At 38.6% G+C, this 16,327-nt stretch overlaps 1 protein-coding gene across 8 annotated transcripts in view; it reads right to left on the bottom strand.

Annotated features, from left to right (window-relative positions):
- The window catches only part of limch1b (LIM and calponin homology domains 1b), a 104,710-nt gene that overhangs the window by 47,329 nt on the left and 41,054 nt on the right, over positions 1-16,327 (bottom strand). For 7 of the 8 annotated variants that reach the window (XR_010532421.2, XR_010532420.2, XM_065268113.2 and 4 more), the window contains exon 3: positions 14,346-14,415. Coding sequence is in view for 5 of the 8 variants with exons in the window: in XM_065268113.2 (XP_065124185.1) it covers positions 14,346-14,415 (70 nt within the window). In the remaining 3 variants the exon portion in view is untranslated. Of the gene's footprint in view, positions 1-6,960; positions 6,977-14,345; positions 14,416-16,327 lie in introns of those variants that run through there. The other variant, XM_065268119.2, reaches the window with a different exon arrangement.

The following is a 16,327-nucleotide window of genomic DNA, read 5'->3' on the forward strand; positions in this document are numbered from 1 at the left end:
AAAAATGTTGGTGGTGGAGGAACACAAAAAATAAGGTGCAGATTGTTGAGATAAAATGGGTGGCAGAACAATGCATTATGAAATAAATGTTCAAATTAAATCCAAAAAGAATCACAGAAGAACCAAACCAGAATACTGTAACAGAAATTACATTATGTTTATACTGTAAAATACCACACTGAAAAACTGGGATTAAAAACTCTTATACTCATATCACATATACTGTTATTAAAGCAAAAGAGTAGATATATCAAATGCAAAAAATTTTACTTTAAGTGCATTTTTAATGGAACTTTTCACTCAAATTGTTATGCTGATATCCAAGTTGAACTATATGTCAGGGTGGTCCCAGACAGCTCGTAACTAAAAGACGTTGATTATTACATAAATACAATGACAATAACTTGATGAACACGACAGGACAAACAGAACAGACAGTATCTCACGATACACAATGAACCAGCACAAGACATCAGACACAATGGCATTAAATAGGGAAAACTTAACTAGGGAACGAGGACGAACAGGTGTGGGTAATAAACTGATGTTGCGTCCGAAATCACCTACTTCATACTATATAGTACGCAAAATGCAGTAGGCGAGGCGAGTAGTATGTCCGAATACATAGTATTCGAAAAACAGTATGCGAAAAGTACCCGGATGACCTACTACTTCCGGTTAGATTTTGCAGTGTACATCAGTGGTCACTTCACTATCCCATGATGCCCTGGCAGAGGAGTTATCCAACGAAGAAGAAGAGGCATGCCCATGGCCGGACTTACCATTGGGCTTGATTGGGCTTGAGCCTAGGGGCCCCGGCCAATAGGGGCCCCGTGCTTGCTTGCGTTCGTTTGATTTGTTCAGTCGTTTTCATTTTTTATTTTACAGCCTAAGAGCCTATTGGTTGGTGCGGAATTGTTTGGTGCTGCATTTAATTCGTTAATATATATATATATATATATATATATATATATATATATATATATATATATATATATATATATATATATATGTCAGTCATCTTGGTGCTGAATATGACACACTGAGTTTACCGCTTTTGAAAACCATAGATGCTAGTATAATAGCGAATACGCGAAATGGGAGTCATGAATGAGCTTTACAGATAATGAGAAAGAGCAACGCGAAAATGAAGCGCTCAGTATATATACTTTAATAAAACAGTGGCCCTGTATACACCTGGTATTAGGATGTGTTTTGGTCAATTGGATTACAAGTGGATGATGTTAAATACAGGTGTAAACAAGATCTAAACCGTTTTGAGCTCATCCACTTTTGACCCAATTCAAAAGTAGTTGAAAATGCATTATACCAGAATGCTTTAGTGGTGTAGAAGCTCATGTGGCTAAATGTGTGCAACCAGCCAAAAAAGACCTTTTCACCTACTGACATAATGTGTAATGTATCGAGTAATGGTGTAATGGTTTCTCCATCAGACCTGTCTTATAGCTTCAACAAAAGCAGAAGGACTTCCTTGAAGTAGTCAGGACAGAAGTGTGAATGAATGTGTTGCTCTCGTCCACTTGTGACTCGATTTGTGATTGTTCAAAGTGCATCTGAATATCAGGTGTAAACAGGGGAATTAAGTGAGTTTGATTTCTGCACAGACCAACAAAGTACAGTACAGCAAGAGCAATCCGAAAGCATTTAGTACGTATCAATCTACCCTTGACTGCTCTCATGGTCCTTTGATGTCACGCCATCGGCCTGCGCAGCGTCGGAAAATAAAAGAGCACCATAAGCTGCGATATAGTCAATCATTTAGTTGTAGACAGTCAATCCATTAGATCAAATTTCTGGGGGGAACTTAAGTAATCGCATTTGGATTGGCAGTGTGAACACAGTATAGAGTTTATGCAAACCAGTATCTTGTCCTGTTGACTTCCACATACTACATCACATCCATCAGACATGAGTAAGAAAGATCAAGCTTACTTTTGATTGGTTTCCAAACAAAAATTTTGACAGATACTGCAAATAATATGGTTGCTACAAACATGTAAAATTGATGGATCTATTTGGCTTAATAGTTACAAAGATTCAAGAGTTTGGCAGAACTTAACAAAACCTTTAGAAAATATGTACTGAGATTATTTAGTCAATACATTTTAATTATGTTTCATAACCTTGACTATTTTGATAAGTCCATCTAGTTCAATCCTTAAGCAAACACTGACAAGATCTTTTAAATATGTCGGGTATGTACTGTACTTCAGGCTCTCTGCATGAGCATGCAGTCAGAAACTAAAACTATAATGTATTATAGAAGTTTATGTAGAAATATGAAAACTAAGTTGGGTAAGCCCTCTGACTGAAGACTACAAAACTGTATGAAAAAACTTTAGCGGGTCCCACGAACCAAAGAACAGGAAAAGGAAAGGGGAGTTAACCTGTTTTATTATGATGCAGGCGATAACATTACAGCGTGTTTGTACAATTTACACTTCAAGTGCCAAACAGACCCACAATTATCTTCTGCATTCTTTCAAATGTCAGACTATAATTCAATAATTCAACTTCTGATGTTTTTTTTCAGAATGATTCAAGTTGGTTCAAGATCTGCAGGGCTGTAAAACAAACATGCTTGTAAAGTTTATAAACTCTTACATTCTCATGAACTGAATGATGACAAGTCATGCATTAAAAGATCTGTTTGCATTGCCCAGAATGTTTTGCAATTAATTGAAATATTATCTGAAAAGTTTTTGCTTGTGCACTCAAATGCACATTGTAGAAAGATGGACACATCTGCCCTGTTTATGTCTAGACATTAGATGGCATTTGGCATTCATGAAACCTTACACAGTTAGTGAATGATTTAAAACTGTGTAAAATTGCTTAAAATGTGAAGCATTAAATAATTTTATAAAGTGTGATGCTTGCATCGTGCAAAGCTAATGAATGCTAAATAATGTCTATAAAGTAAACGTGTGTGGCATGCACAAAAAATAAGCATCACCTATTTTTTATATCCACACTTTTGCTGAGCACTGAATATTTTTTTATTAATTATTATTATCATTTTATTAATTTATTAATCATATTTATCTTGACATGAGATGAGTTTTGCTACAACTTAAAAATAAAGTTGACTATATATTAAGTTAACTCATCTCGAGTCAAGTTTATTAACTCTTTCACCGCCATTGACGAGATATCTTGTCAATTAAGGGAAAACGCTTCCTCGCCAATGACGAGATTTTCCGTCTTTCCGCAATACCGCTATTATTATCCACCATTAGTTCCGCAACTTTTTAAACTCGGAAGTATTGCCCTATGGCAAGCGGCTGCATGTCCGTGTCTGTTTTAAAGATCGCTCTGAATGGGATCTCTATGAAAAGTCCGTCACAAAAATTTAATTATCTCTGCTTTTTGCTCAAAATGTGGTGTTTTTGCAGAAACCTACCCATATTCAAAAGCTGATTACAAAAGAACCACTGAAGGTAGGATGAAACGGTTTTTTTTTGTTTGAAAGCAGAGGGTCAGTTCTTTCATTTGGTATATTGTATGTTTATATATTTAAAGAAGAACATTTTCTGGAAGGCATTAAACTTTGGTGAAAATCATGAAAAACGCTGGCGCTGGCTGGCAACTTTTTTTTAAAAACGCTGGCGGTGAAAGAGTTAAAAGTAAGTTAAAATAGCTTGTAAATCTGAGTTGATTAAAAAAAACATTTTAAGCAAAGTTTTTTTACAGTGCATACATGTAATGTTGTTCTAGAATTTGTTTAGAGCTACATACAAAGACCTCAGATGCAAAACCATTAAACATATTTGAAGCAAAAGTATTTGATGAACGTATACTACATGCAAGAATTCAGTTAATATCTTTATCTCATTTTCGACGGAGGGAGCGTTTAGCGGCTTTTGCATCTGAGTCCTTATATATACCGATTCAGCGTAACATTGCAGCCTATATTTTATAACCAGTTTTAGATCATGAGCACACCAGCAATGCTAAAAAATGCTGTCTAGGTAGGGAGCTCACCAGGAACTGCAGAGCAGATTTAATTCTAACATGAAATATTGTGTCTGACATAAAGAGAGGAAGCATTCCAGAGCTTAATGTGCAATAAGATATTCTAATATAACTGTAGCTCAGGAATCAGAGAAGAGAGAGAGAGAGAGAGAGAGAGAGAGAGAGAGAGAGAGAGAGAGAGAGAGAGAGAGAGAGAGAGAGATTTGAGGAATGCAGGTAATTACCCATGACTCTAAGCAGCTGTAAGAGGGGTGGCTGCGCTCATTACTGGACGGGAAGATAAGACAGACGATCCAAAGAAGGAAGAGGTGAATGACGGGGGCAGAGGAAGCAGCCCAGCCAAACCAAATTTCCTTCAAAACACCATTTCTGAACACTGGCGTGGCTAACACCTGTTATTTCCTTTCTTTTACACTTTCATTTTTAAGAATCTCACAAGAAGAGGTTGCACTTTCATAAAACAGATTTAATAGTCAGTGGTGGAAATGGCCAAGATTCACTGAAGACCATAGTTGGGGAATATTTTTTAACCATAAATGAATAAATACCATTACATTTAGGTAAGAAATTTGCATATGCTTTGTGGCTAAAAGCTGGAAATCCACAACACTACATTTTGAACTGGAACTCTGTCCCACCTTAAATTCACTCCCTGGACTATAAGTCCCCGTTGAGTCCCCAGAGTCCCCTCATGTCAAGGCCCTGTTTCTTAATTCAACTTCGGCACTGATGTTGTAATAAAAGCAAACACAAATGAGAAAGATTTGTTAAAAATATAACAATTTAATACTGAATCACGAACTTATGACTGCAAGGTAGCTTGAAAATCTAAGCGCAGTGTAACAGTACAACACTGTTGAGATCTCTTCTAAAACTCTCAAGTACTCCCATGTGAATCTTTTCAAATTTTCTTTCTCAATTTCCTCTTTATTTAATCTCAACGCTTCAATCTTCATCAAGTGAAAGCACTGTGAAATGCAAAACAAGTTGTGCCCCTTTCTTTAGCACATACTTGTTTTCTTTCAGTCAGAGGAGAGCAGGGCGTTTTGGGTAACTCCCCCTGGGACATACAGGGACTTCATTGATGTGAGAGGAGTTTGGGACAAAAGAAGGTGGAAGAAGAAAAAAGAAAGGACACCCTAAAAAAACCACTAACAAAACAAGAGGTGCATTCATTAGAGTCTCAGGAAACAGTATGACTTAAAAACTCAATTTAAAGTTTGACATTTTGACTAATATCTGAATAACTACTGCAATAACTGGGTAAACACAAGTACAGTAGTGACCTTAAGGTTTTGGCCATGTCTAGCTAACAAACCTTTGCCAACCTGATTTTTACCAGATGCTCTCATGTCTTTAAAGCATGGGCATCAGAAGCCAAAAAAATGTGAGTGGGTCCAAAACATTTACTGGAGTAAATGCCATTTTCTCATATTCTGGTGTCTTTTAAGTAAACAATTGCTTTTATATCCTAAAAACTTTGTTTACCGTGTTCTGTCGTGGCCCAGAGTTCATGGCTTCATGAAAGTAGTGAAATTTGAATTGGAGTTTAAATTATATGGACTCTTAATGAAGCAGGTGGAATGGATTTGAGGAAGCAGCAACGTGGAAGTCAAGCCTGTAGCTAAAACGCAGAACAGAGTTTAATTTAGGGCATTGCTAAAGTGGAATGGATTTCACTGACGGCGCTCTGACAAGTAAATTAGAGACAAAGTGAGTGGGTTACCGTGGAAAAAGACTTATACCTTGTTCACACTGTCAGTCCATATACGATTTTCGTGCATATCCGATTTAACAGACTCACTGTTTGTTATTGGGTAACAAACGCTGTGTTCCAGATTTTCTGCAATGTTTCTATGGCAATGCTTGCACGACAATCTGCTTCACCATCTGACGTTGTAGAAATTATATTCCCCAATACATGGACTTTCCCAAACACCATTATCATTTCGTCAAAAATTGACTGTTCCAGTTGCGTTTGTGACCTGGCAGCATGATGTAACAAAAAGCTACCCAAATGCGACCACAGTAGTCAGACTGAAATGGATTTCCGGAAATGCAATTTGAAAAGGATTTCAAACCACCTCTGGATGTAGCCTGAAACAAATTTTTGGCCGTTCACACGTTCTAAATGTGATTGGATCTCATTAACTCGATTTGGAGTATGGTGGTCTCTAAGTCCTAAGGGTCAGGGGATTCTGTTTAGGACATCTGTGATGCTGAAGGCTGGTCCCGTCAGGTTTTATGAGTTGGACCTGGCATCTACTCCAGGCTCACATGTCCTCTGGTCCTAATCTACACACACTAGACTTGGTTGTCTGGCGGCATATGGGTATTGCATTCCCAAAGTGCTACCTCGGCGATGCCACATGAGTTTCCTTGAAAGGGAATGTCTCAGGTTACACATGTAATCATGGTTCCCTGAGAAGGGAACGAGACACTGTGTCTCCTTACTATACTCCCTGCATTACTGTCTCACCTTGCTTCGGCACAGTTAAGCTGAAGCCGGTTTGGCCAGCTTCCTTTTATAGCTTCCTGGGTCCTATGACATCACTCCTATGATGTCCGTCCCTACCATTGGACTGATTCTGCATAATGTGCTTCAGACAAATCACGCAGCGTCTCCTTCCCTTCTTAGGAAACATGGTTACATGTGTAACCTGAGACGTTTCAATAGAATATTTTGTTATAATTTCCCAAGTATACATTATTGAAACCATGGTTTTACTACAAAAAAGTAGTTTCCTCGAACATTTCTACCTTAAAGGCTCATTATGCAAGTCTTTCTTTCCTCAGCTGTATATATATTTCAGCTGTATCTCTTTTAAATTCTCTTTGCATGTTTTACTTCTAGTTACACAATGTGTTTCCAGTACATTCCAGTATTTTATAACAGACAAAGCACACATCACAAACACAAGCACAAACGCACTCACTCTACTGTGCGTTCCATTCACACCTCACCTTCTAGACCTTAGTCTTTCTCTGAATGTGGGGCTCTGGAACTGCCAGTCAGCTGTCAACAAATCCGACTTCATCCATGCCTTTGCTACGCAGTTGGCCCTCAACATCCTACCTCTTACATGGATTCGCCCAGAGGACACATCTACGCCCGCTGCCCTCTCCTCAAACTACTACTCCTCTCATTCTCCTTGCCTGACAAGCTAAGGTGGAGGCACAGGTTTTCTTGGTAACAATAGCTGGAAATACACTCCACTTACTTCACTATGCACAAATAACACCTTTTGAATACCATGCTGTTAACATCACCCCTCCTACTCAACTTCATGTCCTGTGGTTTACCGCCCTCCAGGTCCGCTTCTGAACTTCATAGAGGAACTCTTTTCCTGAGGATGGCAGCCTTCTTAAAGTACTTGGAGACTTTAACATCCACCTGGAAAGCCCTACACTGCGGACTTCCACACACTCACCTCCTCATTTGACCTTACTTTCCTCTCCACCGCTGCCACTCACAGGTCAGGAAACCAACTCATCTCATCTTCACCCGCAGCTGCACTACGGACAATGTTAAGGTTGTACCTCTTCATCTATCTCACCACTTTTTCATAACTTTTGACATGAACCTACCTACATCCTACACACCCATACCGTCTTTAGTACATTTCAGGTGTTACCTTCGCTCTCTATCCCCCTGTACTGTTTCTTCTGAGATGGCATCCTCTCTTCCATCTCACTTCCTGTCTTTAGATGCTACAACTGACACGTTATGCTCTACACTAACATCATGTTCAGATTCTCTTTATCCATTGTCCTCCAGCCCAGCTCGTGCTACGCTCTCTTGCCCATGGCTGTTTGACATCCTGCACGAGCAACATGCTATGCTCAGGGCTTCTGAAAGGAAATGGCCAACTCCAGCTGAACCTAGCAAAGACAGACGTGCTTGTATTTCCGGCACAACCCAAGATAAAGCATCAACCGGGCAACACAACCATTACTCCTTCCAAAACTGCCAGAAACCATAATCTTTGACGACCAACTGTCCTTCATTGATAACATTCATGTCAATTTGCATTATACAATATCAGGAAGATACGCCCATTACTTATGGAGCATGCTGCACAACTCCTGATCCAGGCCCTGGTAATCCCCATGTTGGACTACTGCAATGGTCTCCTTGCTGGCCTTCTTGCACAGAGCATCAAATCACTCCAATAGGTTCAGAATGCAGCAGCCCGGCTCATCTTCCAGGACCCCCAAAGGGCTTATGTAACACCGCTCTTCATCTCTCTCCACTGGCTACCAATTGAAGCACGGGTCAGGTATAAGTCACTACTGATCACTTACAGAACTTTCCTGCATTCCTACACCCCGTCCAGAACCTTACATTTAGCAAAGGGGCAGCGCCTTATCTTACCTTCACAGAAGGGCACTAAATCCCAATCCCGCTCATTTTCCTTCACTAATCCCTGCTGGTGGAATGATCTTCCTATAGAAGTACGATCAGCCACATCTCTAGCAACTTTCAAAAAACAACTAAAAACTCATCAACCTCTCAACAGGTATTGTTTCAGAATAGTGAAAACTTGGTATAAGCACTTCTTTATTGCTTCCCTATGACAAATCACTTGATTGTTTTCTTATCTTTGTAAGTCGCTTTGGAAAAAAAGCATCTGCTTAATGCCTAAATATAAATGTAAATAACAGCATGTCTAATGAGACTGCTTCGGTTTAATGAGAATTAAAACGGGAGTGGGTGGATTTTTTTATTGTAGGTCTTTTTTTGCTCACACACTGCCAAAACACAGTTATTTCTAAACACCTTGTAAAAGTGGATTTTGCATAATATGTGCCCTTTAATGTCGTCTACATAAACATAATTAGATTTTCCCAAACATAAAATAATTGAAATGAACTTTTAAAAGTTTCAATATCTTCAGTCTGTAAGAGAGTTGTGGAGGAGCAGACACCAAAATCATTCCCTTTATTGTCTGTTTTTGTTTTCCTATTCCCAGATACAGAGTGCTAAAACTGATAGTTATGTAGTAAACATAACAAAACTTTCCAAAAAAGAGAAGACAGAACTATTGCAGCACAAATGCAAAGCAATAGTTTCATCATCTTTCTGTCAAAAGATCACAACATCATACAGAAATACAGTACACATAACCAAATCCCTTCATTAACCCTGTGTCTTTACATAGGTCTGCGTATTGTTTGCATATTAAGGTCTGGAAACGCTAAAAACTGGTGGGGAATTTTAGGGTATATACAGTAAGCCAGATAATGACGTGACTCCATCCCAATCCCCAAAAAACATGTTGACAGTGATTCACTGTAAAAAAAATTCAGTAGAAATTGCAGCTGGGTTGCCGGTAATTTACCGTAGATTTAAATCTACATGTATGTTATTTACTGGCAAGAGTTTGTTCAAAGTTAAATACATTTTAAATATTAACAAGTCTTTATCTTTACAGAATAAAACTATACAATAACAGCCTCATGCAAAGCATTCTGGGAACCAGAAATCATCATCAACCTTTTTCTGTTTTTTGCTTCAGATTTTGTTTCACAGAATGTTTAGCTTGATGCTGTTTTTTTAGTTTTACTCTGTAACAACAAAGACTTGTAAATGCTTAATGTTCATTTAACTTTGAACAAAATGTTGCCAGTAAATAACATAAATTTAAATCTACGGTAAGTTACCGGCAACCCAGCTGCAATGACACTGTAATTTCTACGTAAATTGTTTTACAGTGTTTCACATACAGCATGCAAATATACAACCAACAGAACAATTCTACACAGTATGTGATAGTAAAATGGTTCGCTCAGTGCCTTTGACGCAAATGGTTTCAGGTTGTATATCAGAAACAGAAGCACATTTGGTAGCATTTTATTTTGTAAATGTCCTGGAATGAAGAGCTGGTGCGAGGTGGAGCAGTGTCTGTTGTGTGCCAGGGGAACAGTAAAATAGGGAAAAATGTGCTGCCACTGACTAGAGGAAAGAATGTGATGAAATTTACAACCTGGATATTACATGAATGATCTGGATTATTCCAGCCCAAGGATCTTCTGTTCTGACAACCTCACGATATGTTCATCACATCATGCAACCCAGTATCACGAAAATATGTACATATAGTCACGTAATTGTGTGAATCTTTTGCGTGACACTTTTAATGAGCGAGATATTAATAAATAAGTATTAATAAGCAGTAAATTACTGTAAGAGTTTTAAAGCAAAATCAGTGGCCGGTTGCATAAAACTTTAAGACTAGTCTTAAAAGTTAGTCATGAATTTTTTTCTTGAAGACTGATCATAACTGTTTTAAGTATGTTACATAGAAAGGTAGATTGGTCTAATTTAAATCCAAATAATAAGACTGATTAGCCCTAACTAATTGCTAGTTAGTCAGAATCATTCTTAAGACGCAGTCTTAACGTCGCGGCTATGTTTATGCAACTGGCCACTGTAGTTTGTGACTATGCATTCCCTATTCGATACTGGAAAACTGTTTAATAATGATGCACCAATCGTTTGAAGTTTTATTTTTTGCATTTGTGTTAAGCGGATATATAAATGTTTCTCTGAAACAAAAAATGTGTCAATAGAATTTTCTTTTCCTCCTATCATACTATATATATTTTAGGAAAAGCAATGAAACCAATATGTACAAGCACTCAAATCTGCTGCATTTGTTTTCACAAACCAAAAATCTTCAGATCTACCAAAAAGCATTTAATAACATTTCGTCTTGAGTGTCTCTAGATGCTTAATACAACATTTCATGCACATACATTTAAAAAAAAAATGACAAATAATCCTTTTGGGTAACATTAAAACCATTGTTGTATGCATTCAACCTGAGCTCAGTATTCAGGGTGGAAAATGTTGTTTCTATAACTTGAAGTTATGTTAAGTTATCAGAAGTTATGAGCTTAAATAAATAGTTAAAGAGTTATTGGTGGTGCTGGAGGGTTTAAAATAAAGACTTTTAGACTTTGTTTGAAAAAACAACGTTTGGACACCTAATGAAAAAAATGTTAATAAATAGATACAGTGAGGAAAATAACTATTTGAACACCCTGCTATTTTGCAAGTTCTCCCACTTAGGGTTTCCGCGGTGACAGAATTTTCCCACCGTTTAATCAGCGCGTCACAAACCCGGTGATCCCGGTATCACCGGGTGGGAGGGGCTTATAAATGCGCATGCCAGGGTCAAAAATATAAGCAACTGAGTCGGGTCGGACCTCGGGCTTAATCTTTTACGCTCCGTGAAAAAAATTATTAGTCATCACTGCTGTTCACCGTAAAGAAAGTCTGGTCTGGCTGCTGCAACGTGCATCACAGAGAGGGGCGGGGGATAGCAATAAGCTCCGGGGCGGATCAGCAACGGATCCGCCCCGGAGCTTATTGCTATCACTGCGTGCTCGCTTGTTGCCTGTAGAAGAAGAGATGGAGAAAAGTAAACTTGCCGCAGGTGAATTCACCGTTGCTTCCTACTACAGGAGGAGAAGCCGCTGGCTGGGTACATGTTTGAGTTCTTTTTATTTATTATTGTGTGATTTTTAGGCATATTTATATAGCCTATATTTAAAGTTTATTGTTTCAGTTGTTTGTATTGTTAAAAGGCGTGAACATTAAAGCTTGATTTGAATTCCCATCTGCTGGTAATGATAATAGCCTACGTTAAAAAAAGGCGAGGGGGGGGGGTTCGGCGGCGTCGGGCCGCGGGTCGGGTTCGGACAGATAATTCACGTTGCTGTGTCAGGTTACATCGGGTCCGGGCTTTAAAAGCCACGGGCCGGGTCGGGTTGTAATTTTCAGGCCCGTTGAGAACTCTAGGAGCAATCATTAGAAAACGGAAGAAGCTAAACATGACTGTCAGTCTCCCTTGGACTGGGGCTCCATGCAAGATCTCATCTCATGACGTCTCAATGATCCTAAGAAAGGTGAGAAATCAGCTCAGAACTTCACGGGAGGAGCTGGTCAATGACCTGAAAAGAGCTGGGACCACCGTTTCCAAGGTAACTGTTGGTAATACACGAAGACGTCATGGTTTGAAATCATGCATGGCATGGAAGTTTCCCCTGCTGAAACCAGCACATGTCCAGGACCCGTCTTGCCAATGACCATTTGGATGATCCAGAGGAGTCATGTGGTCAGATGAGACCAAAATACAACTTTTTGGTCATAATTCCACTAAACGTTTTTGGAGGAAGAAGATTGATGAGTACCATCCCAAGAACACCATCCCTACTGTGAAGCATGGGGGTGGTAGCATCATGCTTTAGGGGTGTTTTTCTGCACAGGGCGACTGCACTGTATTAAGGAGAGTATGACCGGGGCCATGTATTGCAAGATTTTGGGGAACAATCTCCTTCCCTCAGTTAGAGTATTGAAGATGGGTCGAGGCTGGGTCTTCCAACATGACAATCAGGGTGCGATTTGCTGGGGGGGATGCGTGGGATTTCCCCCTTTCTGGTCAATGTATCCCTGCCTCTGCTTAATAATTTTTATCCCCGGTGGGGATAAATTTATCCCCCCCTCAAAGTAATCAGTGCTACTACACTAGTGGCGAGACGGATCACAAAACTTATCACGGATCCGTGGTTTGAATAAAGTCAATTTTGTTTTAAAATGCGCTGCTTTGGCTGGCTCTGATACAGCTGCCGCGCAGCCTCTCTGTATTCACCACTCTGAAGACTTGCTCAATGTCCCGCCCACGGCGCTACCTGATTGGTTACAGACCCGGTTACACCTCAAGAGTAAAAGCCTATCAACACATGCGAGATGGTTATGGAGCTGTGTGTCGAAACGATGGAAGGCAGCATATTCATCCGCATATTAATAAAGCGAGAATAAACATCACAATCTGATAATCTGTTTATGATGACAAGCAGAGTAAGTGTCCCAGTCACACCACTGAGAATGGCAGAAGTGACACATGATAAATGCAGATGAGGCGTTTAGCGAGGCGCGGGCGCGTCCAGTTTGCGCAAATGAGGCTAATTGACATAATGCATCTGTCTTTTCTATCATTTCACTGTAGCTCAGCATTGCGGTGTAAAGTTAATGTTATTACTTTAAAAGCAGCAGTAAAGCTGTTTCTACTGTTATGGTTTAACTTTGCAATCAATACATTGTTCATATATGTTTAAGTTGACACTACGTTGTGCCATACAGTTTTGCCATTCAAGATTTAATTCTTGCGTGTTTTTTCGTTGTGCATGATCACAGTTCATATGTGTGGGGAAAGATAAACTATTAGTGTAAAAATATTGCGTTAGGCTGCTTCATGAGTTAAGAATTTTTTTACAATTCCTGCAAATGCAGTGATGAAGTTAATGTTCTCATGATTTATTTTTATGAATTAAAATGTTTTGAAATGTGCTGTGAACAGACGCATTATGTCAAGAATGATAAAAAAATCGTCAATAAGCTCATAATTTGCGCTAAAATAGTCTAAATGTTTAGTTTAAAACCATTTTAAAAAGCTGGTTATTTTGATGTTTCTGCGCAAGTTCAGCAGACAGTGAGGTTCGGGTTTGTTCCGATCAGAGCTCGTGAGCGGAGAGCGCATTTCTGAATATTAGAAATATTTTAATTAGAAATATATATAAAAAAAATATATTATAATGGATTTTTGTTAGGTCGGACAATGATTACCAAATTTCTCTCTCATATTGCTCTTCATAACCACTGAAAACAGTCAAAAAAGTAAAAACTAGTGGTGGGTTCAAAATAACTCATGACGAAATATGGTGAGTACCCACCGTCGCCGAAATCGACGCCTCTGAAAACATCCCCCCCTCTGTTTTTTTCACAAATCGCACCCTGATGACAATGACCCGAAGCACACAGCCAGGATAACCAAGGAGTGGCTCTTTAAGAAGCATATCAAGGTTCTGGCGTGGCCTAGCCAGTCTCCAGACCTAAACCCAATAGAGAATCTCTGGAGGGAGCTCAAACTCTGTGTTTCTCAGCTACAGGCCAGAAACCTGACTGATCTAGAGAAGATCCGTGTGGAGGAGTGGGCCAAAATCCCTCCTGCAGTTTGTGCAAACCTGGTGAAAAACTACAGGAAACATTTGACCTCTGTAATTGCAAACAAAGGCTACTGTGCCAAATATTAACACTGACGTTCTCAGGTGTTCAAATACTTATTTGCAGCTGTATCATACAAATAAATAGTAAAAAAATTATACATTGTGATTTTTGGATTCTTTTTTTTAGATTATGTCTCTCACAGTGACATGCACCTACGATGACAATTTCAGACCCCTCCATGATTTGTGGGTAAACTTAGCAGGCAAAATAGCAGGCTGTTCAAATACTTATTTTCCTCGCTGTATATGTAAATAAATAGATTAAGAAAAGTCTTTACCAGAGCAGCTACAGGAGTGGGCAGCCTGTTTATTTTCTTCACAAGTCCTGGTTTAATGGAACTCAGTAGTCTGTGAACAAGAGAAAGAGACATCAGAGAGTGTAACAATGTGAATCAAATCTGAACCCAATCACAGATCGTTAAATATAAAACATTTGACAGCTGCTGCACACGTTTGTCAATATAATAAGCAACCCTGCACACTTTGCTGTCTGGGACACAGATCAATTACAACATCTGTCTGTATGAACAAGAAACACAGACGATCGGATGACCTCACCAGCCAGACATGCCCTGGAAACTGATGATCATCCAAGTATAGATCCAAACAAATTTGTCTAGTTGTTTTTTGTGTGTGTGTGTGTGTGTGTGTGTGTGTGGGGGGGGGTGAATTAAATTCCTTCAGGGAATGCTATATGAAACAAAGGCAGGTAGGTAATACACAAGGATGAAAGTAGAGCTGAAAAGCTGTAATGCAAAATTTAGTGAAGCCGATTCAATTTACATTAACCCCTAAACTGTCACGCGTTCCTGAGTTTACTTCAATATTTTGGATTTTATCGAATCATGGCTTTATGTTTATAGCATTTCTGTTGTGAAACATTTTTATAATTTTATTTATAAAATGAATGTTATTGCATTTTCTTTATTTATTAAAATTTTTGTAACTGTTATAGCAATTTCACCTTCAGACACTTCAGTGATAAACCTCAAATTGTCGTCTTTAAAACAAGACCAAGATGAGGCTTCTAGACAAAAAAAAATGTCAAAAATGCACATCAACTTTTCACCCCACACTCAAAAAAGGGGGTGACAGTTAAGGGTTAAATACAAGTAATAAATAGTTTATGTAAGTCAGAAACATAGGGCAACAGTATGTAACATAATGCTCCTCTATCAAAGAGCAGATACTAGAATTAATCTAACTTTCTCACACCAAATAAAGGTCTGTCTCAGATGAAACTACAATGAATCTGACTTTTTAGCAGCTATATACATGAAAAAAGAAAAGTTTGGAAAAAAGCCTCTTAATTATTAACTCCAAATACAAATGCCAAATACAATGAGACAAAACAGTGATCTAGTATTTGGCTCACCAAACCATAGCTGGTTCTATAGTGTAAAAGGTTATTAGAAATACTGAGGAAATGTGTGTGTGTTTTATGTCATGCTGTAATGACTTGTATGAAGTGGATGAGGATGCACCTGGAATCTCTTAAAGACCTCAACAGAGCAACCCAAGTCACGCTATGGACACACTAATGTAAAATATCATTTATCATGCTTTCATATATCTTGACCTGAAACACAGACTGAACAGCATTCGGTTCAGATTAAAACAGTATGTGTGCTTCTGTGTGTGTCTGCTCAGAAATGTAAATTGTGTATACGCCACTTTTAGGATGATATAGGGCTGAGAATCTCTTACCTAATGTCCAAAACACATCAGCAAAACATCATAATTACACCTCTGTTGTTTTTAACCAAAGCCAAAGAAGTGCAGTTTATAACCAATATCATCCTCACATGAAACAATCATGGCAATACCTGACTGTTAAAGTGAAAAGATTTTATGCCTGCAACACGGTTTCTAACTCCCATATTTAATAAAAAGCAAAGTTTCGACCCTGCTGTGTCGTCTTCTGGCCTGAACGTTGCTTTTTATTAAGTTAGTAGTTTCAATCAATTAGTAGTTTCTTTTGTCCTGCACCTGTTTAACATATTTAACAACTGTTACACAAGTGCAAACCTGCTAAAGTATTTTCACAAGTGACTTAAGTCAGTGTGTTGTCCATATAACTAATAAGCAGTAATCGAGCAGTACAGGTAAGTAAAGACGGTGCTAATGGGCCAAAAGGCACCGGGAAGATTTTACAAAGTGAACTGTCTAAAACTAAAGTACAGCATGCTGTCATGCATATAAAACTGCACTATAAAAAGCGAAAGTTGGATTAACTTAAAAAAATTACTTCAAAATTCAA

Source organism: Paramisgurnus dabryanus, chromosome 16 (genome assembly GCF_030506205.2).
Source record: "Paramisgurnus dabryanus chromosome 16, PD_genome_1.1, whole genome shotgun sequence".
Classification (NCBI taxonomy): Eukaryota; Metazoa; Chordata; class Actinopteri; order Cypriniformes; family Cobitidae; genus Paramisgurnus; species Paramisgurnus dabryanus.